Consider the following 23,317-nt stretch of genomic DNA (forward strand, 5'->3'; position numbering starts at 1 on the left):
TTTACCCTGCAAGGAGCAGCCCGCATCTCACACCCTCTGTGTGGCCTCTTCAGCTGCTTCAACTCTTCCTTCTCCAAAAGCCTAGAGCCCCGCCTGTGGTCACTACTTTTGATGACCGGGTGATGAGGCCGGCAGTGTATGGCTCCTTCTTTGTGGATCTTTTCTCCTCCACCAGAGCATCAGCTTTGAGAAGGAAGGAGCCATCAGGGCTCTAATGGGTACTTGAGAAATGATTGTTCAGTTGTTGGACAGGAAGTAAGCTTAAACTGTAGCCTGAGAGATTTAGAATAGACGTAAGGAAGTTTCTAGAGAGCAGCATGATGTTTAGAAAGGACAACCAAGGAAGGTGGTAGCCATAGTAGGTCTTGTAATGTCTATGAAAAATCAGAGAAAATTGACCTGAGTGACACTGTCAGGGTGTGCGGTGGTGGCAGCTGTGAGGTTTATGCAGAGAAAGGGGAGGAGAGACACATGGCCAACCTCCAGTGTCAGCCTCCAGTCAGACTCCAGATTTTCAGCTGGAATCTGCCTTTGTACTTCTCATCTTGTCATGGTCTCAGTGCTTTCCCTGCTTTCCCTCCTGCTACCCAGTCATAGTCAGGCCATCACCGAAGTGGACCCAAGGGGTGGGGAAAGAAAGGAAGCAGGAGGCACCGGGGGAAGACGGGCATACCAACATTGTTAGGGCCGAAGTCACGGAGCCATTCGCCTGTTCTGGAAGTCCTGAGCCAAAGAGTGGCTTTGCCATTCTGTTACCTGAAACCCGAGCTGTTCACCAACCAGCGACCAGGTGCGCAGTCAGTTGTATGGTGCCACCATGCCCTAACAGATATACCCTCGGTCACTGCTGTTCCCACATTTCCCCAGACACAGTTGGCTAGTCAGGAGTGGCCATGTGCTTTGGTTTGCCAGGGATGTGTGGAACCACGGGCTCAGCCCCAGGACAGGCATGGCTTCCTGAAGGACCCGTTCAGAGAGGAGGAGGGTATTGGTTTTATGGTAGACGTGGATGTCTGTTTTGCAGTAGAACACATGCCTGGGAAACTAGAACACATCTAAGACACAGGGAGTGACCTTCCTCTGCTGGTTTGGGTGCGCTTCCATGCAAAGCACCCCCCGACCGCTGTAGTGTGGCCCTCAGCCCCTACACCTTCTTCTGTTTCCCTGGAGGTGCAGTGGGGGATGCTGCATGAAAGAAATGGTGTAAATGAGGAACAAAGACAACTGCAACAGAGCCAGGGACAGGGGCAGTGGGAGTCACAGGAACCTTTCGGTGCCCGTTTGGGCTACAGGTATAGTAGCATCGTTCATACAGGTGCGGCCCTCTTCTCCCAGCCCCCATTCAAGGGTGCCTTTGTGGGCCTGGGGGCCAGCCCTTGTGCTTTGGGAACCCCTGTGCCGAAGATGTAGAGATGCTGGCTGGCAGGGAAGTGGTGGCTCTCTCCTAGGGGTCATAGGAGCTGTGATGGGAGAGCGGGAGCAGAGGCTGCCCTATCGGGCCTGGGAATTTTGGGGGGCTTGGGGACACTGGTCCTCCTTTGCAACCTTCTATCACCCCATGATGAGCTCTGAGCAATTCAGAGATACCATGTACAAGGCTAGCCCAGGCCAGGGCATCAGTTTACAGACTTCCTGAAGACATGGAACTCTTGTATTAAACCAAGCTATCATAATTTTAGTATGTATAGAGTGCACATGTTATATGTGTAAGGCAGAACTTTAAAATTGATAGGGTTTTTTCAGTTTCACCCATAGAATAGCACAGGCAAAAAGAGAGTATAGTTTTGTTACAAAATAAATCTTTTTTTATTGTTGTTCTATTACAGTTGTCCCAATTTTCCCCTGTTGCTCTTCCCTATATTGCCCACCTCCCCACTCCCCAGTCAGTCCCCAGTCAGTCCCCACCCTATTGCCTAGGTCCATGGGTCATTTATACCTGCTCTTTAAATAGAACCTTTCCCTTTTCCCCTTTTTCCTCCTCCCCCCTCCCTCTGGTCAGTGTCAGTCTGTTCCTTGTTTCTATGTGTCTGGTTCTATTTTTACTTGTTTGTTTTGTTGATTAGGTTCCACTTATAGGTGAGATTGTATGATATTTATCTTTCACCACCTGGCTTATTTCACTTAGCGCAGTGCTCTCCAGTTCTATCCATGCTGTCGCAAAAGGTAGGAGTTCCTTCTTTCTTTCTGCTGTATAGTATTCCATTGTGTAAATGTACCACAGGTTTTTTTAATCCATTCATTTACTGCTTGGAGCAGCAAAATAAATCTTTAAGATACAGGTTTATCTTACTCTTTTCCTTCATGCCAGTGACTCTTACTGGGAAGAATGAGGTCTAAAATAAAGTGTTTAAGGTAGGAGTGTTTACTTTTTTGGGAGACTCAGATGGCAATCGTGGGGTCTTCATAACATTATTCTCCCATGTAGAAAATTCAGCGTTGCTACCTCCATAAACCAAATGAAAGATGTTTTTGACTACAGGTAGTAAATTTAAAAATGATACATTTTAAAAATGTACCATTTTAAAATGTATAACTTTTTAGAAATTAAGTATCTTCCACTACTTTTTGTCGCTGTTCTTGGTGATCCTGCTATGGATCGAAAATATGAAAAAATAGTGTGAAATTGGAAATGTACTCACACAAAGGTAAAACAAAAAGAAAATGTGGCTGTTTTTCAAAATAGTCAAAGTTTAACTGTGTTTGCAAACCAGTCTGCAGGATCTTTAGTGACAATAGATGAAACTACAGAATGCAGCTTGAAAAACCTTGATTTAGTTCATAATAGAAGAAATAATATGGTAATAGCTAAGATTTACTAAGAACGTTTAAAATGCCAACCTACCCTTTTATCCTCAGATCAACCTTTGATAGTAGAACTGCTATATTTCCTTGTCTTAACAGATGAGGAGACAGGCTCAGAGGGAAGTATCTTGATTGAGGTCCACAGTCCAGGGACTGGGTCAGTGTATGCTTTTAACACCTGTGTTTTCTGCCTGATACGGTCCCTAAGCCCTTCTCATACAACATCTTCTTGGCTGTGTCCTGTGAAAGGCTCAGATCCTTGAGCCTTTTCTGACGTGGTTTCTGTTAACAAAGTCACTGCTGGCTGACAGTTGGGGTATTGAGTTAGGCTGGTATCCATCTTTCCCCCAACCCATAAATGAGGACAGCCTCTTTCTCTCACATCAGAAATAGAATGGCATTGACTCTGAACTTTGTCCCTGATATTTGCACCTCACCATATTAGAAAGCAGCTCTCTAAGAGACAGACAGAATGACCCCCCTATCCCCAGTCCAGCCAGGGGAGCTGGGAAGATGGGTGGAGCTGGACCACTGGGGCAGAAGAGTTGGGCTCTGAGAAAATTGCTGCTAGCAACTGGGTGCCATGGCCAATGAAATATCCAGAATCTTTGCATAGTCCTGTTCTTCCCCACTGCTCTCCTGTCCTGTATTTTTCTTAGGGGGAAGGGCTGGGGCAGGTGACAAAGTGGTGGTTGGGTATTAGAAGTCTGCATTTTCTTTACTCAATTATGCAAAAACATAACCACATCAGGTTGAACTTTTTATTTTTTATTTTTAATTGAATTTATTGGGGTGAATTGATCAATAAAATTATATAGTTTTCAAGTGTACAATTCTATGACAGATCATCTGTATATTGTATTGTGTGTTCACCACCCAGAGTTTCCAGGGAGACTATTTTTTGGGTTGCCAAGCCTTTACATAGTCCAAGGCTAGATTGGATAACTCTTATGGGTCCTCACATGGTTGGTTGTTCCTTGTTGGCTGGGATATTATGGAGTCACAGATCTGGGTTGGGATTCTGACTGTGTGGCCTTGAGCAATTACTTCTCTGAGACTCCGTTTTCTCATCTGCAAAATGGGATGCCAAATATTACCTCTTGAGTTGTTGTCAGGTCAGGATCAATTAAAATAATTCATGCAAAATGCCTTGCACTGTGCCTGGTGCATACAATAAATCAGTTATTTATTTTCATATAATAAATGAGAATGCCTCCCCCCCAAATTTATTTCTGCCATGGCCTCTTCCCCCTAGCTCTCCCCTAGAGTGCTTTGGAATTTTAGCTATGCGTTAAAGTGCTTTATAATCTATGTTAGATTAAGATAGACTTTTTTTTGGAAGTTCTATACTAAAATACAGTGTTTGAGGTCATTTTCCGGTGAATACCAAGACCCTAACAGGTTTAGATCTGGCATGAAGAATCTGTTTAAAGCAAAGAAGCTTCTACTTGAAGCATTTTCTTTGGAAATGCTTTCAAATACACCAGTACTTGGGAGGACTTTCCGACTTCCCTAGAAGGAATATGCAAGACCATGTGCACCAGCACATTCCCTTTGGCCCTATCCTCTTGGAGGCCAGGCCGAGGCAGTTTCCTGGGGTCTTGACTCGGCGGGAGTCCTCTGATTAGCTCAAGCAACATCAGGAGATAGGCTGGGGCCCTCAGGAGTCTCTTCCAGGGAGTTTTCTGGGTTTTCTTTAGAGTTGATCTGTTTTTCTGGATCAGCTCAGAAATGGCATTTCCTTCTGTGGGGAGCACCTGTGTCATGACTCAGACCAAGATGAACCTTCCCCACAGAATTTGCAACATGTGGGTGGCACATCCTGCTTTGGCTTATTCCTACTTAGAGGTCTGTGCCTGGGACCCAAGTCTATCTAGAAGGACATCATCTGTGTGTGAAATATGGAAAACAGGATTGTAGACTCAACATAGCCCATGAGGGTGGGGACCACGTCACTGTGTCCCTCAGTGCCCAAGCACTGTCCCTGGCCACAGAGGAGTTGATAAATATTTATCCAGTGAATGAATGTGGCAGATTGTGCAGCCAAGATACAAAACTGCCTTGCAGATTTTGATTTATCTTGCAAGGAACAAAATACAAAGACATTTTCGTTCCAAAGGTATCTTTAGCCATGATGGGAATGGTCTTCTGCTTCCCTCCCATACCTGAAGTTAGAGCTGCTTGTCCTCCAAGGCCTTATTTTTAGCCACGTGATTTCCACTTCTTCCCCATCGTCCCAGATGGCCACATATTTACCCCCCATCCTCACCCTGTAGTATGATGGCTGATGCAGGACACCTGTGTGCCTTTGAGAGCAAGGCTGCTGAATGCCACTGGCAAAGCCTGTCACAGTTCTGCATTGGACCAGAAAGTTAAAGCTCATCCCAACTAGTGAGATTCAGAATTCCTTCCATAGAGATGGCTGGAGACTTCCTGGCTGTGCCACCTGCACTGAAGAGGGAGACGGCGTGGTGATGAGGCCGTTGCCTGGATAGATGCTGCAGAGTTATCATTAGGCCCCAGCATAGCACCACGTGGAAAGATGCTGAGTTGTGATGCAGAGGAACAGGAAACTTGATCAGTATACGGGAGATAGAGAAGCCAACAGGAAGACAGCCTTCCCCTCCCACTTCAAACTAGGGCAAGCTTCTTCCAGTCCTGGGCTTTGTATGGGCCACTGGCTCTCAGGCTACGATGTTGCTGAGGTGACACCAGAGTCTGGGGTGCAACTTTGCCTAAGAAGCAGGTCTGGGTCACTCTATTTGGAGTTTTGTATGTGCTTCACCCTTGACCCCATTAAAACATGCATATGGTAGAAACCTTGGAAAATAAAAAAAAAATGCAAAGGGAACACAAACCAGCCAACCCATGTATATTCCTAGCGTTTAAAGATAGCTGCTGCTAACATTTTGGTGCATTTCCTTCTATCTTTGTCCTCTTTCTCTCCCCCTCCCCTTTCTTGCTCTTTGGAGGGGAAGATATACATGTATATATGTGTACTTACATGTATTGTGTGTGTGCATATATGTATATGTCTCATCTTTCTGTCTGCACACATGCACATATATGTTTGATAGTCTGCTTTGGTTTTATTTAACTTTATATTGTGAGCATTCCATTGGCCAAGAAGAAGTCTTGAGAACCACTTTGGAGCCTTCTACTGCCAAGTTGCTGTACGCGCTGTCTCTGAGAAAGCCAGGGGCGCCCATTCCTTGGGCTCTCCTGGGCAATCAGCCCACCCCCTGTGTCTCACTGCTTCCCAGGTGGGAGCTGCTGCAAAGGTACCGGTAAGTGTCCTCTCAATCAGGTCCAGTGTTTCAGGGAAATCTGGACTGAAGGGTTATAAATGTCTGAGCCAGAAGAAAAAGATCCTCAAAAGTTAAATACAGGTTTTAATCCTGAAAAGAAAGGCTTTCTCTGTGTCCAGGAACTAAAAGGGTTGGAAAATGGGAGGACCATTCTTTCTCTGCCTCAGGAGTGGGCTTGCTTTGGTTTTCCGCTAATCGTCCATTCCCGCCTGTAGAATTTGACATGGTTCTATTTACTTTTCCTTGGCCCAGTTTGGGTCAACAGGGTTTCTCTCCTGCCCAGAACAGCCTCGCATTTGTGCAAAGTAAGACGTGAGCCTGGGCTCTGGACAGCAGTAATTAATCCTTGTCTGAGCAACGCAGTGGGGATTTTCAGCCCGAGATGGTCTGACAGCACCAGGTTTTATGGCACATGGCAGTCCCACATGAGCCAAAATATTTCTTCTTCTCTTTCAAGGCGTGTGTGTGCACGTGTGCTCATGGGCATGAATATAAGTGCTTCTGTTTTGTGATCTGAAGCCCACCACCCGTAGAGCAGGATCTCAAGATGACAGTGAAAATCACAATAAAAGGAAACACACAGTTTAAGCACACCCAGCCCAAACATTGTTTGACGACATAACAAGACTGGGATTTCCTCTTCTGTTTGTTTCAGTCTGTACTGGCTCAGCTCATCCCCAGGGCTTAGTGCTGTAAGGGAGTGGATTTCCTCAAGTGCTATGGATAAAGCATTTCATCCTCTATCTCCCTTGTCATTGTAAATTACTCTACTGCGTAAGTGGATGCAAATATGAGCCTGTGTGTATGCTTTCACTGAGCCTTGCCCAAATGAAACAGGAATTAAAATGACATCTTCCTTTGCGATAATCCCATGACATTGAAAGTACACCAATTTCTCTGTTTAGTTATTATGGAGCCATGAGTTAATTCCCAGGGTCTGGGAGGCTGAATTACTCCAGCCTCTTCTTCCCACTCTGGTTAAACTTTGGAAGGTTTTCTTTTTTATCTTAGGTGGGCTATGGGAAGGCTGTTTTGGGTATCTTTGTGTTGATAAGGAAGCAGTAACTGCAAAGGCTGGGGGACTCACTGCAAAATATGTGAGTGGACAAGTCTCTTCTCAGGCCAAAGGACTAATAGCAGTAGCACTGAGGATCTGGAGTTGTGGACTCCCGAGGACTAAAGGCGGTCCTTCTAGTCAGATAAGAAAAAAGACTTGACCAAATGAGAGTCTGTCTTTCAGGTTAAGGAGCTCAGTCTCAAAGGGGGTTTGGGGGTCTTGCCATCACCCAGGATGCTGTGGGGCTGTTGGTGTGAGGGTGGGGGTAGGAAGCACGCTGGGCAGTGGGACTCACCTGGCACACTGGCCAGGTGTAGGAGGGACTAGGTGTGCATGATCATGATGTCTGTGGGTGTTGTGAGGTTCACTAAGTGGAGTCTGCATGCACCTCGACTGGGGAACACACTGTGGCGTCAAAAGACTTATATCTGACAGGGCGAAGCAAGTCCCCGAGGAGAGGACAGCAAAGACTTCAGGGCTATTTTTTTCCCAAGTAGCTTAGTGAGCAGCTGTCTCCTTCAATGTGTGTTCTTGAACAAGGGCTAGTGGATTTGCCCCCTAAAGACAATTCTGAGTGTGCGAGTGTGCACATGGATGTGCACACACTCATGCCTCTGCTCATGACCAGACTCAGTTGACTGGCCCTTTCTACTGGGGGACTGGCCAACTCCTGGCCCCCTCAGACTCTCCACCCTACTCTGGGCCAAGTGTGATTACCTTTATTTCAGCCACATTATGAGTTCCTGAGGTATTTTGTTGACCTGTCCGGGAGCCTGACAACCATATTGGAAAACTGATCTCTGGATCCTTGGTTGGCCTTTGCAAATTCTTCCTAAATTCAGTGCTGCTTGTTTTGCCTCCCACAGCCTGCTAAATGGACCTGCACTCGCATTAGCTTTTGTTCTAATAACTGGAATTTCCAAGCCTCTTCTGTCTGTGATTATAAAATGGCACCACATTTATCTTTACTCCCAAATTACAGTGACTCATCTGCTCAAACAGTGGTCCCCCTCAGTTCCTACTTTGGGGTACTTTAAATATTTCCACAAACCAGTCACAATTTTTCCCCGTGTCCAAAGGAACCTCATTGCTGGCAATGCGCATCCTGCGAACACCCGACTTTGTGCCAATGGAACTGTGTCCAGCTGCTGCCAAAGCTGTTGATTCAGCTGCCAGGGCAGCGCTGGGTTTCATGCAGAGGTGGGGAGAGGGACATGCCTTGTTTCTGTGTCTCTTTGTCACCTAGGCCCTGAAACAGCTCTCTGTGTGCCTAGAGTCTTTCAAAGCGATCTTGAATCTCTCAAGCACCTTTTTCAGATTCTGCACCTCCTCCTTTGCCCAGAATCTCACTAAGTCTCCTGTGAAAACAATTCCGTTTCGGGACCTGGTCCTTCCATCCAGGGGGCCTTAGTCACCGCCCAGCACCCAGCTGGGATGAAGACCAATCTCAGTCACCCCACCCCCACCCCAGTCATTAGTCACAATCCTGACCAAGCTCCTTGCTCGTTCCCTTGGTTATAAAACACATGTCGCATATCACTGGTCATAAAATCTACTAGTGACGGTGGGACAGAGGATGGTGGGCAGGGCAGGGTGTGCAGCAGTAGTCTCTGGCCCCACTGCCACTAGCCAGGTTACTCAGTGACATGTTGAAGAGTTCCAAACTTAATAATAGTGAAAATTGGGAGCATGTTACTGGACTGAGCCTGTGGGAGAGTTCAGGATAACCTTGGAAGGAGCTACTAGCCATGGTGGAATAAATTGCTCCTGCCAGGTGGAGAGATAGTGCTCATTTAGCAAACCCTTCCTGCCAGATGTGTGTGTCATCGGGAGGATGGGCCGGACACTGAGATCCAAACAAGGACTCAAGAACACCTTCCCTCTCCTCTTTGCTCAGAACCCTATCTGAGTTCTGTTTTGTAATCCATAATCCCTTGGATGCACCCCAAATACAAAACCGCTTTGCTGCTCCTTGTTAATACCATCAACTTAACCTTTGTTTGTTTCCAGTGCTAGTGGGCTGAGAGAATTGAAAAAATCTAGGTCCTGGGTCCTGGAGAGCACATTGTTTATTTGATTTGGAGGGAGAGGAATTTTTATTTATGCTGGTGGCTGAGTTTGAGGGATGGGGCGGGGATGGGCAAGTGACTTTCTCCATGCCCTTGACTGTGAATTCTGATGCCTAGTGGTTGGTGATGGAGACTGTCAGTGGAAAACAAGAGGTAGTGCCTTCCTCTGAGGTGCCCTGTGAGTGACCACGAAATTCCGACTAAAACCTGCATGCATGGTTTTTGAGCTGAAGGACTCCACCTATTCAAAGACATACATACTTTACATTGACATTTTAATTTTTTTCTTTCAATTTTATGTTGTATTGGTTTCAGGTGTGCAGGTTAGTGGCCAATCATATACTTTACATAGTATTCCCTTTGATATTTCCAGTACCCACCTGGCAGCGTACATAGTTATTTTCAAGTAGTACTTCCCCATGACTACTTGAAACTACCCATCTGTACTTCTTAGTCCCTTCACCTCTTTCACTCAGTTCCCCAGACACCACCCCCCAAGGCAGCCACCAGTTTGTTCTCTGTCTATGAGTCAGTTTCAGTTTTATTTGTTCGTTTATTTTGCTTCAAAGAAATGTTTTTATCTCCACTCGTCCTCCATTTCTTCTCTCTTGCCAGCAAGCTTGAGGCATCTTGCCTCTCCCTGCGGAGCTGGGGGAGGTCCTGCAGGCCAGGGGTGTGGGCGCACAGACCCTCCCCCGCAGGCGGCCCTCCCACTCCCTACAGACAGCTGTTTGGTTCTTGGGGCTTTTATCTCATCCGGTTGTCTCCCCCAGCCACCTCCTGGGCCCGCACGTCCCCCTTCTTCTCCCTTCCTCCTGCTGTTATATTCAGCTGTAATGACCTCCCAGTTGGTCTCTCTGTTGTCTTTCATAGCCCTGCCGGAGATTTCCAAAGCTCAGGTCTGATCTTGTCTTTTACTTCCCCCACTGGCTTCCAATTCTTTACAAAAAGGAAAAAAAAAGAAAAAGACAACTGGGAATGTTCAAGATCCTCCATGATCTCACCCCCAGTCTGGTCTGGGAGCCTTATTTCTCCCATAAATGGTCATTTTTAAACTATCTTCTGAAATGAGTTTGCTTCTTTACTTCCGTGTAAAGAAGCAAACTGCTGCTGTTGCTTAGGTTGCCCTTCAGACATCCCTTCCTGCCCCTGGAAGTCCTTTAAAGCCCAGTTTTGGCCCTCCAAGAAACCCTCCTGGGCCTGCGCAGTCTGAATCAACCTCTCGCTTTGCCCCACAGAACATGGGGGTAAGCTGCTGTGTCCCCAGCACTTGGCACTGCCCTGGGGCATCAGTGGTTCTTTTTCCTCCCCCTCCCCTCCCCTTCCTCCTCTCTCCTCTTCTTTCTCTGTTTTAAAGAGTTAGCCACCTCACATTTTAGACTTCCTGGCATCCCGTTTTCAAATGTTCTCCCCTTTTGTCTGTCTGTGACTTAGGCTTTGCTTCCTGGTTGCTGGTTTCAAAAGTGTAGTCCCCGTGGAGTCAACTGTACACATGTCAGTCTTTGCCACGAGCGCAGCTTCTGGGGACAGATCCTTTGTTGTTTATTTTTATAACCCCCAATGTACCTCCAGCGATGCCTGGTGATTGAAGGGGGTGGGCAGAAAAATCTCCAGAAACCCCTTTGGGGGCCTATGGGAGGTCTGCTGTTCAAAACAAACATTCTTTGGAATTATTTCTTTGTTAGTTTTATGCTTTTTCCTTTTTTGTTTATTGATATGTGATTTACATGCAGTACAAGTCACCCCTTTTAGGTGTACACTTTTATGAATGTTGACAAATTTGTATAGTTTTATCCCAGCCCCATTCTATCATGCTCTGCCCCTCCCTCCCATCCCTGGCAATCACTGATCTGATTTCTGTTCACACAGTTTTGCTTTCTTCAGACCGTCCCTTAGAAATGGAATCATACCGTATGTAGCTTTTTGAGCCTGGCTCCTTTCACTTAGAATAATGCTTCCTATTTTGGAAGCTTAGTGACATTTTATCTGCACCCACCTTTCAGCAGACTGGCATAGGGCATGGCTTGGGGGTGTGGATGGGGTCTGTGTGAGTTTCAGCCCAGGGCCCCAACTGACCACCCTTCCCCTCACCCCCAACCCCCCCACAATGGCACCTGGTATAAGACAGACTCCCGCCCCCCACCCCTGGGTCCTGATCAGTCGTCCCTGTGGTTGTAGGGGGCACTGTGGAGGAGGAAAGCTGGGTGGATGGGGTGGGGTGACCACTAAATTCCTCCCTTGAGGAGGGGCGGGTGGGGTGACGAAGGTCAGGCCTCTCCTGGCTAAAACAACAGAAGTGGTTCCAGCTGCCGAACAGCTGGAGGGGGATGTCTGCTTTCCCTCAGCAGCGTGAAAAGCCCTTTAATCGGGGCGTGCTGTTGTCAGGCCCGGCAGCGGAGGTGTGTGGAAGAAGAGCAGAGCTGTGTGGTGCAGACCGCCCCTTCCCTTTGACCTCCCTTATCTGCCCTCCTCCATCTTCAGGAGCCCACTCTGAGCGCCTGCTCTCGGCCCCCCTTTGCACCTGTGTAAATGCAGTGGCTGTGGGGTCAGGGAAGGGTGAGAGCGAGCTGGCAGAAACAGGGGTGTGGGTTCTCAGGACAGATGATGGATGAGATAGTGGGTGGGTGAGTGATGTTTTAATGGGAATCCGCTCTTCGCTCCCAAAGACTCGGGCCCCAGAGAAAAAGGCCACACTTGGGTTTTGCAGATGAGGAAGCAAGTGACAAGAGGCGGACAGTCCCTGGTTGGAGAGTGAGAGGCCCAGCTGCAGCTAGACTTCTGGAATGTGCTCGCTCCTTTCTGTTCCAGGCACCAGCTCCAGGAGTGGCTCTTTTCCCCTTTCAATAGCACATCTACCTCCCAGAAATGCTCTTCAGTGCCTGAGTTCTAAAAACTTGAGCTGGACTTTGATTTATAGACACGATGGGAAAAGCACCCCTTTCTTAGGAAAGCTCTCTTTGCTTGCAGAGCCCTTTTCTCCTGTCCGCAGGAGGGGCCCGCCACCAGAGCTGACAAGAGTCCCCTCCACCCCTCCGCCCCTCCGTCAGCCTCTGGGGCTCCTCAGGGCTGCCTTCCCTGCATGGGAGAAGGCAGTGTGCCGCAGTAGAGAGAATCCGGGCTTTTAGAGTCAGACTGAAAGACATGCGCCACCACTCGCTAGCTCAACCTGGCTGGCTGAACCTCAGTTTCCTCCTCCTTCTCTCAATCAATCAGCACTTGTGGAACACCCACTCTGGGCAAAGCCCCCGCTGGGCACTGGGGATCCCACAGTGTGGTGCCCAGCAAATCTTGGTTCCTGCCTACAGGGAGCTTACAGCTTAGTGGGGAGGATGAGCAAGAAACATAATCGAACAGTTGGTCATTTAATTACAGGTGTGACGAAGGCCACAGAAGGAAGGAGGGGTGTACAGAAGCACATCACAGGGGTCCTGACCTACTTGGGAAGTAAATGCCCCAAGGAAGCTGCATTTGCTCTGAGATCAGAAGGATGTGCAGTCCAGGGAGAAGGACCAGTGTGTGCCAGGCCTGGGAGCAGAAAGGACAGGGCAATGGGGCTGAGGAATTCCACCCAGCCAGGGGCCCAGGCATCAGGGTCCACCTGTTCCCTACTTAGGCAGGCACACACGTCCCCCTCTCCATTCCTTCCCAGTAGGCATTTGTGGATGGAGCTGGAAACTCACTGTTATTTACAACCTTACTTCTGTGGAAAAAGTGAATTCAGGGTGTGAAAAATCTGACTTGTAAGTGAATCCATTTGATTATCTGGCCGTTGTTCTTACTGGAGTGCATGTATGTGGTAGCTGTCAGAAAAACCAGAGTGCTAATCACATGGGCTGTTCAATTATATTCACTTCAGCGCAGCCACCCTGGGCATCTCAGATTACTGCCCGACTTATGGGTGACAGGAGTTATCTGCAGGGTGGTGGGGAGGCTTCCTGGGGGGCTGTGGGAGGCGCTTCTCAGGCGAAGGCCAACCTCCTTGGGAACGGATTCCAGGGTGACTTAGTGATGATGTGCTGTGGTAGATGGGCACCGTCTCAGCCACTTCGGTACATTCTCTTCAATGACTTAGGGGTTTTTCCCCCCTTTCCTTTAATTCAAGGAAAAATATTGCTGTGTTTAACATATGGTTTTCCTTATGTAATAGATGTTTCCTAAAAAGGGGGGAAAAGGAACAACCCTGGCCGGTGTAGCTCAGTTGGTTGGAGTATTGTCCTGTAAACTGAAAGGTCGTGGGTTCAGTTCCCAGTCAGGGCACATGCCTGGGTTGTGGGTTCAGTCCCTTGTTAGGGCATGTGCTCTAGGCAACCAATCAACATTTTTCTCTCACATTGATGTTTCTCTCCCTCTCTGCCTCTCTTCCCCCCTCTGGAAAATCAATAAGCATGTCCTTGGGTGAAGTTAAAAAAATTTTAAAAAAGAACTGCTTTCATTACTCTATGCTCAATTGAGAGCTTTAAGCTTTTGGTGACATTTGGACAAAGAACCTCTCTTTTTATAGTAAATAATAAGAAAAGGAGTTCTTATCTAGGGTATATTATAGGCAAGGTTTGCTATTCACCCATTCATTCTTCAAATATGTATTGAACAACTGCTTTAGACCAGGCACTGCTGGGTCCTGTGTATATAAAGAGGAATAAGACAGTCTTTTCTGGATGTGTAAACACATACATGATAAAGCAGCACATCAAGGATTTTGATAGAAGTATGAATACAATGCAGCTGCAGATTCAAGGAAGCCAATGGTGGTGCTTAAAGCATGAGAGCATATGCTTTTTAAGGCGATAACCTTGGTGACTGTATGGAATTTGACCTTGAATAGGGAAGAAAAGCTGGGGGCAAAAAGTCAAACATCTAGGCAAGAGATAAAGGACTGAATAAAGTCATCATGAATAAGAGGAAAGCCAGCTGGAGAGAGAGGCCCTGCCAGCCCCCCCAGCCATTTCAGCCACTCCAGCTGGGACACCAGAGTGTGATGTCCTCGGGGATGTTTGGGCCCCAGCTGAGCTCTCAGCTGAATGCAGCCAGGTGTGTTACCTCAGCTGACACCACATGGAGCTGAAGAGGCTCCCTGCTGAGCCCAGCCAGCCCACAGAATGGAGAGAAATCATAAACTGTTGTTTGAAGCCATCAAGTTTGGGAGCGGTTTGTTTTGCAGCAATAGATAAGTGAAGCAAAAGTGTTGAGAGTACCTGAAGCTGTGTTACATATGAGTTTATTAACAAAACCCCCTCCAATTAGTTACACTTGGCCTGTGATTTTTGACTCTGATGTCATAAAGGGGAAGGCAACTTGCTGCCCCAAATTGTGGCTGTCTCACTTCTTAACCCAGTGGATGGGCCACTGTGCTGGTTGTTTAGTGTGGTTCCTACCTCTCTTCTACACCTGGGAAACATGCAGAGGTAAAGCATGCTACCAGAAAGATACCTGGGTACACTGTTACACACAGGTGAAGTCAGCATGGTACAGGTAGAAGTCAAGACCGTGAAACCAGCTCCATATTGTAAAGAATCAAACACTTCCCTGATGGAATCTTAGGCTGCCTCTGTTGTTGCCTTCATTGTCATGGAAACTTGGCAGTCAGTCAAACCTAACACAGCTTGTGGTAGTGGAGTGGTCTCTCTGAGCAAAAGCTGTGGCAGGGTTTACATTCTACTCTGCCAGAGACTGCAGGGCCAGGGTCAGCGTGCATGCGTTTCAGACAGAGGGATTGTTGGTCTAATGTTGATCCCCCCCCCCCATCTCTCCTAGGTGAAGAACACCACCATTGGTAGCTTACTATTCCAGTAGGAAGGATGGATTGTTTATATGTATTTCAAGTGCTTGTCCTACTTTACAAATGTGAGCAGACCACAGAATGTCGTGTGTTTGCTTTGGAATCATGCACTCCCCAAGGAGAGAGGGCGGGAGAAGACTGCAAATGCACAATTGTCCCGGCCCCTTTTGTTTGGTTTCCTTATTACGTAATCATATTTAACATAATTATTTTGTTTTTGTTGTCTTTTGGTTAGGACGAAGGAAGGGAATGTATGTGAGGATTTTTATGAAAATACTATTTTTCCCCAGGGGGAAATGGTTCAGTGTTTGCCTCACTGGGGAGACAGTTTGCCTGTGCCCAACACCAAAAATTTCCGCTACCCGTGGTTGCTCTTGAGCCCACAGCAGACTTCTGTGGCTCTGAGGTTCAGGTCTCAGCAGGGTGACTCAGACCCTAAGTTTTGTCCGTGTGCTGAGAGAACTGACCCAGGCCACAGGCTGGTGCTGGAGACTTCTAGCCTGTACCTCCTGTCACCGGCATAAGAGGGGAAAGAAATCTGCCTTTGTGACTTCCGGTGGACTGTGCTGAACTCCTGGGATTCCTGCTGCTGACCCATAAGTAATGAGCTGATTTCATGTCCAGTTTCAGAATGTAGAAATTATCCTCAGGATCTGCTTCTTTTCTCCTCCTGGGTCTAATCTATCTGAGCATGGCTCAACGAGGGAAATTCCAGTAAGGGTGAACCTCTCTCCCTTCCCCTCTCTAGCTGTGGTCTTGAATATAGTGACCACCAGCCACATATGGCTATACAAATTTAAGTTAACCGAAATGAAATACAACTAAAAATTTCATTCCTCAGTTGCATTAGCTACATTTTAGTTCTTAATAGCCACATGTGGCTGGTGTCTGCCATATTGGACAGCCCAGATGTAGAACATGCTCATCACTACAGAACGTTCTGCAGGACTGTGTGGCTTTGTGGCATTGCAGAGACCCTAGGGTTAAATCTTCTCCTGTCCTGCAGTGTCCTGCTCCCTTACAGTGTCATCTTGCCTGTTCACTGACCCATGGGTGCAAGCTCATTGAGGGAGGACCATGTCGGTTTTGTTCTGCTTCTCCTGCCTCCTGCATGGGCTCATCACAGTGCTCACTTGTTGAGCACAAAAGTAGGTGAATGGGCAGTGGCCAAACTCTCAGTGTTTGTGGACCCACAATGGTCCCCTTGGAGCCCGGGAGGTTCAGGTGGCCCTATTAGAGCAAGTCATCCTATCAAAACTCCATTTTATAGAACTCATAGCCTTCTTATCTTGAAACAATCACAAACACACATGGTCCCTAAAACAGATGAAAGTGAAACACCACAGATAATTGAAGATGGTCTTTAGCAAGGGCGCTGTGCTGTCTCAGAACTTTCTTACTTGGCCTCAGGGACGAGTAATTTTTAGACAGAGCCTTTGGGAGCTCTTCTGAAGCTGGAAGGCTTCCATGGGTTGGGGTAGGTGGGGCTTCATCCGAAGCTCTTTAACCTGTCTGCTGTACACAGAGTGTTCCCGAAGTTATTAAGCTGGTCTCTGGCACAGCCACTGTGGCATTTCTGCTGGCTCAGAGAAGGCCATTTCTAAACCAAATTAATGGCCTGCAGTTCAACGCCACAATCACAGCCTGCAGCTGCCATCCCCTGTGAGCTGAGGAGGACACAGCTGGGTAACCTCCTTGTTAACAAGAAAATGTCTTTCTTGGTCCCTGTTGTGTGTGTGTGTGTGTGTGTGTGTGTGTGTGTACAAAGCCCCTATGAGGTGCTTCTCACAGTAGGCTTAAAGTGGGCAGGGCTATCTTATTTAGATCTTCAGCAGTTAGTATCGGGCACACAGTAGGCTCTTGGTGAAAAGTTTTTGACTTTGTGAATCAGTTTTACAGTTGGGTGGGAGTTGATTTTTTTTGTAGTGTTACTCTAGTAACACCACAGACTAGCTCTGTAGTCTTACTCTGTAAGAATGAAAGCAGTGTGGTTTAGTGTTAGGAGGGTGGCTCTGGGGCCAGGCCATGGGTAGAAGTGCCAGCATGGCCATGTACATGCTGTTTAATCTTAGAGAGGTTGCCTGACTCCTCTGGGCTTTAGTTTTTTCATCTGTAAAATGAAGATTATAAAAGATCCTGCCTCATAGGGTTATTGTGAAGATTAATCTGTTAGTATACTGTAAGTGATATCTAATTGTCACCTGCTAAATTATTCTTCAGACTTCAGGTCTGTTCCCGGATCCCTCTGTGACCAAGGATGAATTCCTTGGTTCTCCCAGGTGTTAGAAGGGAGATCTTTCCATTCTCGTGTGACCATGAAAACAGAGGGCATGCTGTTCCTTGGCTCCTGCTGATTCACATGGCAACATAACCTAACAAATAGGTCTTAAAATTCAGGGTGTTACTCAATGTAAGTAGCCCTGACTTCCACAGACAAGGCGAGAATGGTGTGACGACAGCAGTACCTTAACCTGCCCTTGGCCAGCATCAGGATGAGAACACTGATCCTACCATCTGGCCTGGCGTCTGCTGCTCACCAGGGAGAATCACAGACCCAGGTCTGGCTGCATTTCTAGGTGGCAGCCAGATCAGGAATGGCTCTGAGGGAGTCTCACTGAGGGACAAAGAGAGGCTAGCTTTGCTGTTTGCAGCAACCCATGTCCCGTGCCCATCCAGGAGCCTTTGGCCAAGTCTTGGCAAGCCTGCTGCATTTAGCTGGGCCTCTGGGTCCCGAACTTGCCCTGGTGCACTGTCGGTTGTAGGCTGGGAGGGCTGTGGTGGCAGAGGGGCTGGGGATTGAGGGTGGAAGACATGTACCCCTCAGCCTCAGAGGTGGCTTAAATTCTGAAGTGGAGCTACGGCAGGAAGCTGTAGACCCTTGCCATGCACCATGTAATTCGGAAGGGAGGGGGAAAGCTCAGAGCAGGGGGTGGAGAAGAGGCCCAGGGATCCCTGGGGTGGCAGGAGCCTGGGAGACCAGGCCTGTCACATCACACCAGCTGGTTCTGAGGTGCTGCTGTTTGGGAAATGCCACAGCAGGGATGCTTTCCTTCACAGAGATGTGCACTGCACTGGATGCTAGGGATGCATTCACAGGCAGAATAGACATTTTTCTTGTCTTCACAGGGCCCTGAGTTGGGGCTTCCATTGTTAGACACAGCCACAAATCAGTTCATCACCACAAACTATATTAAGAGCCACGAAGGAAAAGTAGGGTGTGAGAGACAAGGGGACCCAGCCTCACCTGGGGTAGTCAGGGAAAGCCTTCCAGAGATGACGGGAGCCAAAATCTGAAGTAGGGGTGGGAGAGGTGGGAGAAGGAGCAATGTGTCCAAAGGCCTGGAGGTAGAACAAATGTGGCTCCTATGGGGAAAAAGCAAGTCGGAGTGCCTGATTGGCAGCAAGCAAGTGGCGGGAGACAGAGTAGGAAGTCCTGAGGCCAAAGATGGGGCCCTGGGGCCAGAACACACAAAGGCAGTGAGACACCACTCAAGGGCAACAGATTTGGTTCTCTTCTCTCTCTCTCTCTCTCTGTCTCTTTCTCTCTCTCTCTTTTATTGTTGTTCAAGTATAGTTGTCTCCATTTTCCCCCCACTCCAGCATCCTGACCTCCCACCCTTGATCCTACCCCCGTTTGGCTTTGTCCATGGGTCCTTTATACATGTTCCTTGACAACCCTTCCCCCTTATCCCCTATTACACTCTCCCACCTCCCCTCTGGTTGCTGTCAGTTTGTTCTTCATTTCGATACCTCTGGTTATATTTTGCTTGCTTGTTTGTTTTGTTGATTAGATTCCACATACAGGTGAGATCCTATGATATTTGTCTTTCACCACCTGGCTTATTTCACTTAACATAATGCTCTCCAGATCCATCCATGCTGTCATGAAGGGTAGGAGCTCCTTCTTTCTTTCTGCTGTGTAGTATTCCATTATGTAAATGTACCATAGTTTTTTGATCCACTCATTTACTGATGAGCACTTAAGTTGCTTCCAACACTTGGCTATTGTAAATTGTGCTACAATGAACACTGGGATGCATAGGTTCTTTTGGATTGGTGTATCAGGATTCTTAGGGTATAATCCCAGCAGTGGAATTGCCAGGTAAAAAGGCAGTTCCATTTTAATTTTTCTGAGGAAATTCCATACTGTTTTCCAGAGTGGCTGCACCAGTCTGCATTCTCATCAACAGTGTACTAGAGTTCCCTTTTCTCCACATCCTCACCAGCACTTGTTTGTTGATTTGTTTGCCATTCTGACCAGTGTGAGGTGATATCTCATTGTGGTTTTAATTTGCATCTCTCTGACAGCTAGTGGTGCTGAGCATCCTTTCATATGTCTCTGGGCCCTCTGTATGTCCTCCTTGGAGAAATATCTGTTCAGGTCCTTTGCCCATTTTTTAATTGTATTGTTTGTCTTCCTGGAGTAGAGTCGTGTGATATTGGTTCTCAATATTACTTTCTAATAAATAAAACTTTCCAAAGATGGAATTTAGAAATTCCTGGGGAGCTCCTAATTTGGGAAATGTTGAAAGAGATGACTCGTGATCATCTTCATGGGTGGAAAAGCAGAACGACTCCGTGGTAAAAGCTTTGATTTGACTTCTGACCGGTCTTGGTTCAAATTCATAACTTACAGAGATGTAACATCAAGCAAATTACCTCTCTCTAAGCTTCCTGCTTTTTAAATCTGCAAAATAGACGGTTTCTATTTCATAGGGTTGTTGGGAGGGTTGATGAGATAGCTCCTGCATGTGAATCATTTAGCACAAGTGCCTTCCTTGGTTAGACTTTGTGGCTGCTCTGTTCCCTTCCACTTCTAGGATTTAATAACTTTGGCTTTATTCTGGGCTTGCTCAAGCAAACCAGTATGGTAAGTCATGGACTCACCCCTGATTTTCTCACAAGAGTAACCCCTATACCCTTTCACTTTTTTCAATCTAGTTTCTCATAAGTGACCGTGACCCTCAGTGCAACCTCCACTGCTCCAGGACTCAACCCAAACCCATCTGCGCCTCCGACGGCAGGTCCTATGAGTCCATGTGTGAGTACCAGCGAGCCAAGTGCAGAGACCCAGCCCTGGGTGTGGTACATCGAGGTCGATGCAAAGGTGAGTGTGTGCATCTCTGTCCCGCCCAGGAGAGGTGCCTGAGCACCACAGCTTCCAGCACAGTGCACTCCCTGTGGGGGCAGTTCAGAATGAGCCTATTTATTCAGTGTGTTATCCTATCTCCCCACCCTTTCTACCAGGGAATATGAAAAGAACTGGTCTACCTGAAGGTATGAGCACTTTTCTGTCTTTCAAACACTGTCACCAGACCCAGGCTTAGAGAGAGGCCCTGCTGTGTGGCTAGTGCTATTTATTTCTTTTTTTTATTTTCTAAATGGAGATGCTTCAAATGGCAAGACGGTGTTCCTGGCTTATGAATAGGGATTCCAAATTTTTTATCAAGATATGTGTTTTATTTTTTGTCTGCTCACATGTTTAAAAATATTAAAAAACATTTGAGACATTTAAAAATTGGGAGATGCATCGTAAAAATCTGGATGTTTGTTTTTCTCGTTAAGAAATTGGAAGCTTTGAGAATATTAGGTCTGTGTTTCCTCCCACAAGGCAACACATGGCTAGAGCTGAGTAGCAGCAACCTCCTTTAAAGGGAAACACATTCTCCAGTTTGCCACAGTCCTCAGCATTCCCTATGGTGTCTCCAAGCTGAATGACATCCTTGGCATACCCAGCTCGCCTCTCTAATTTATGTCACTTTCCTATACTCTGTGGATATTTGAATTTGTGATTCTGGACTGCTTAAAGCCATGAAATGAGTCATGAGAGGCTAAGCAGGCCACTCTAGAGTCTCTGATTTTCCAAAGAAAATTCTTGCCATTTTTGAACTATAAAACATCTTTGAGAACCCTTAGACTTGCATGTTTTTTTAGTAAACCCTGTGAACAACAATAGTAATGGAACAATTTTTCCTGAGCAGGGTGGGGGTACTTGGGAGAAGAAATAAGTAGAACATGGTATAAATACAACCCCCCACTCTCCTAAGAATAACGCTGGAGAAGATGAGGCTGGTGGCACTCGCTAGCCACTGCCCCTGTGTCGAAAGAAAAGCCCCAGCCGTGTGGGCTCCCCCATGGGCCACGGGCATGGGGTTTTCTCAGCACTCTTAGAACCAGGCAGCTGTTTTGTTCTGTGCCTCTGCTATGGAATCCAAGTGAAGTACAAATATGCTCGCTCCTCTCTTCTTTTAGATGCCGGCCAGAGCAAGTGTCGCCTGGAGCGGGCTCAGGCCCTAGAGCAAGCCAAGAAGCCCCAGGAAGCGGTGTTTGTCCCAGAGTGCAGCGAGGATGGCTCCTTTACCCAGGTGAGGCCCTGGCTGAGTCTCCCAGGCTGTTTCCTGGACTGAAGCCGAGGGGGTGGGGGGCTGCTGAGCACGGGAAGGCTCCTCCAAGCCTTGGCTTTCTGGGAAACAGCTGAGGCCTCTTTGACACCCTCTATGCTACCTTCTGGTGCCTACGTCCCCCCTCCTAGACCCTCCACGCTTTCCCCTGCCAGCTGGCAGTGGGGTCTGAAAAAGCATATACAAGTCTGAGCCAGGAAACTGGCGTGGCATGGTCCCCGTCCTCCCCGCTGGCCCTCTCCATTTTTCTCTTCTGTCAAATGGAGGCTGATTATTTTTTCTTATCCTTGCCAGTTTCCATGGGCAACCCTGGTATTCCCTTCACTGTTTATTGCTACCCCTCTGTGCACCCCTTCTGCCTACCCCAAAGTCCTCAAATGAAGCAGGGATCCCTTTGAGTACAAAGTGAGCTGTGGTTCTTGGACTACATGTGGGATGTGTGTGTGGTGTGCATAGTGTCTCTGTGTGTGCACACACGTGCATGCACACTAATGTGTATGCACACATGTGCATACACTCATGTATATGCATGCACACAGATTTTAAAATTTCTTTTCAGGAAATCCCACCTCTCCTCCTGCCGTGGTTAGAGCTTTGTGTAAAAGTAACACCGGCTATGTAGGTGTTGGCACAGACTATTTCTAAAACAGGCAGCATGGGACAATAGGGACAATAGACTGATCCTTCAGAAGCTTTTAGGCTGGAGGTAGGACACAGCCTGGGGGGCAGGAGGCAGCTGGATGAAGGCACTGTTGAATGGAACTGGGCAAGGTTGCTGGACAAAGTTGAGCTGGTTACACGGTTGAGCCTGGTCTGGGTCCTTGACTCCCTCTGTGCCAGAGAGCGGAGCTGGACAGAAGCAAAGGCTTCAGAGGTTTCAAAGCTTCCCTGTAATTCTGAATTAATGGGGCAAAGGGCGCGGGCTGGCCTCTGGTCCCATGGCTTTCAGGTTTCCTCTCCGGACTGGGCTTGGGGGACTGCTGATTTCAGACTGACCCTCCAGCTTGGGAGGAAATGTGGAGAGGTGGTGGGGCAGTGATTGGGCTTCCTAATTTTAAAAGTTCCCAGCTGACTCAAACGTCCATCCGGGACTGAGGGCCACTGCATTGCACTGACTGTGGCTGCAATCCTGTGAGAGGTGCTTTTACTCATTTTCTCACTTAAGCCTTGCCCTGGGCCTATGAGGTAGGTACCATTATCCCCACTTACAGAGAATGCAACCACAGCGGGGTGCAGAATGGCAGACTGGGATGCAGACTCAGCCCCCCCTCACTCCAAAGGCCTCCATATTCCACTGTTCTCTGAACTGGCAGCTTTGAAGGAGGCTCTGAAGTGGGGACTGGCAGAAGGCAGTCTAGTGCTGCGGTTTGCACACTGACCCTGGAGTCAGCCTGCCTGAGCGTGGCTCTCAGCCCTGACCTTTCAAGCAAGTCATGGAACTTCTCCGGGTTATAGTATCCTTATGTGAAAAACGGAGATTACCTCCATCATTATACATAATAATAATTATTGTTATATTATACATATTACGCTACCATTATTTTGCTATCATTAATGAGTATTGCTATAGCTTACCTCGTAAGCTTGTGACAAGGGTTAAATGAGTTAAGGCCGGTAGTACACTTGGAACACATAAATTGCTGTGTAAATATCTGTCATTATTATCATCATTTCCCCCATCTCTGCTCTGGTCCTGCCACTCACACCTTCCCCAGATTTTCTGGATGATGCCACTTAAGGAAAATAAAACCTTTTGTTGAACCCAAATTTGAGAATTGATGAGCTCTCTCATCAATTTGTTTATTACGTCTTCTAGTGAAAAGAACGCAGGTGATCTTTGTATACGGATTCGAGAATTCATGTGTCGGGGGGAAGAGCAGACCTCTCTCAGCTGAGTCTGGGGC

General features: G+C 47.4%; 1 protein-coding gene across 5 annotated transcripts in view; it reads left to right on the forward strand.

Annotated features, from left to right (window-relative positions):
• SMOC1 (SPARC related modular calcium binding 1) overlaps positions 1–23,317 on the forward strand; it is a 150,372-nt gene that overhangs the window by 58,053 nt on the left and 69,002 nt on the right. For 4 of the 5 annotated variants that reach the window (XM_028506533.2, XM_036011522.1, XM_036011531.1 and 1 more), the window contains exons 2-3: positions 19,954–20,119; positions 21,265–21,377. In XM_028506533.2, the coding sequence (XP_028362334.1) occupies positions 19,954–20,119; positions 21,265–21,377 (279 nt within the window). Of the gene's footprint in view, positions 1–19,951; positions 20,120–21,264; positions 21,378–23,317 lie in introns of all 5 variants that reach the window. The other variant, XM_036011549.1, reaches the window with a different exon arrangement.

This window comes from Phyllostomus discolor, chromosome 1 (assembly GCF_004126475.2).
Source record: "Phyllostomus discolor isolate MPI-MPIP mPhyDis1 chromosome 1, mPhyDis1.pri.v3, whole genome shotgun sequence".
In the NCBI taxonomy this organism is placed as follows: domain Eukaryota; kingdom Metazoa; phylum Chordata; class Mammalia; order Chiroptera; family Phyllostomidae; genus Phyllostomus; species Phyllostomus discolor.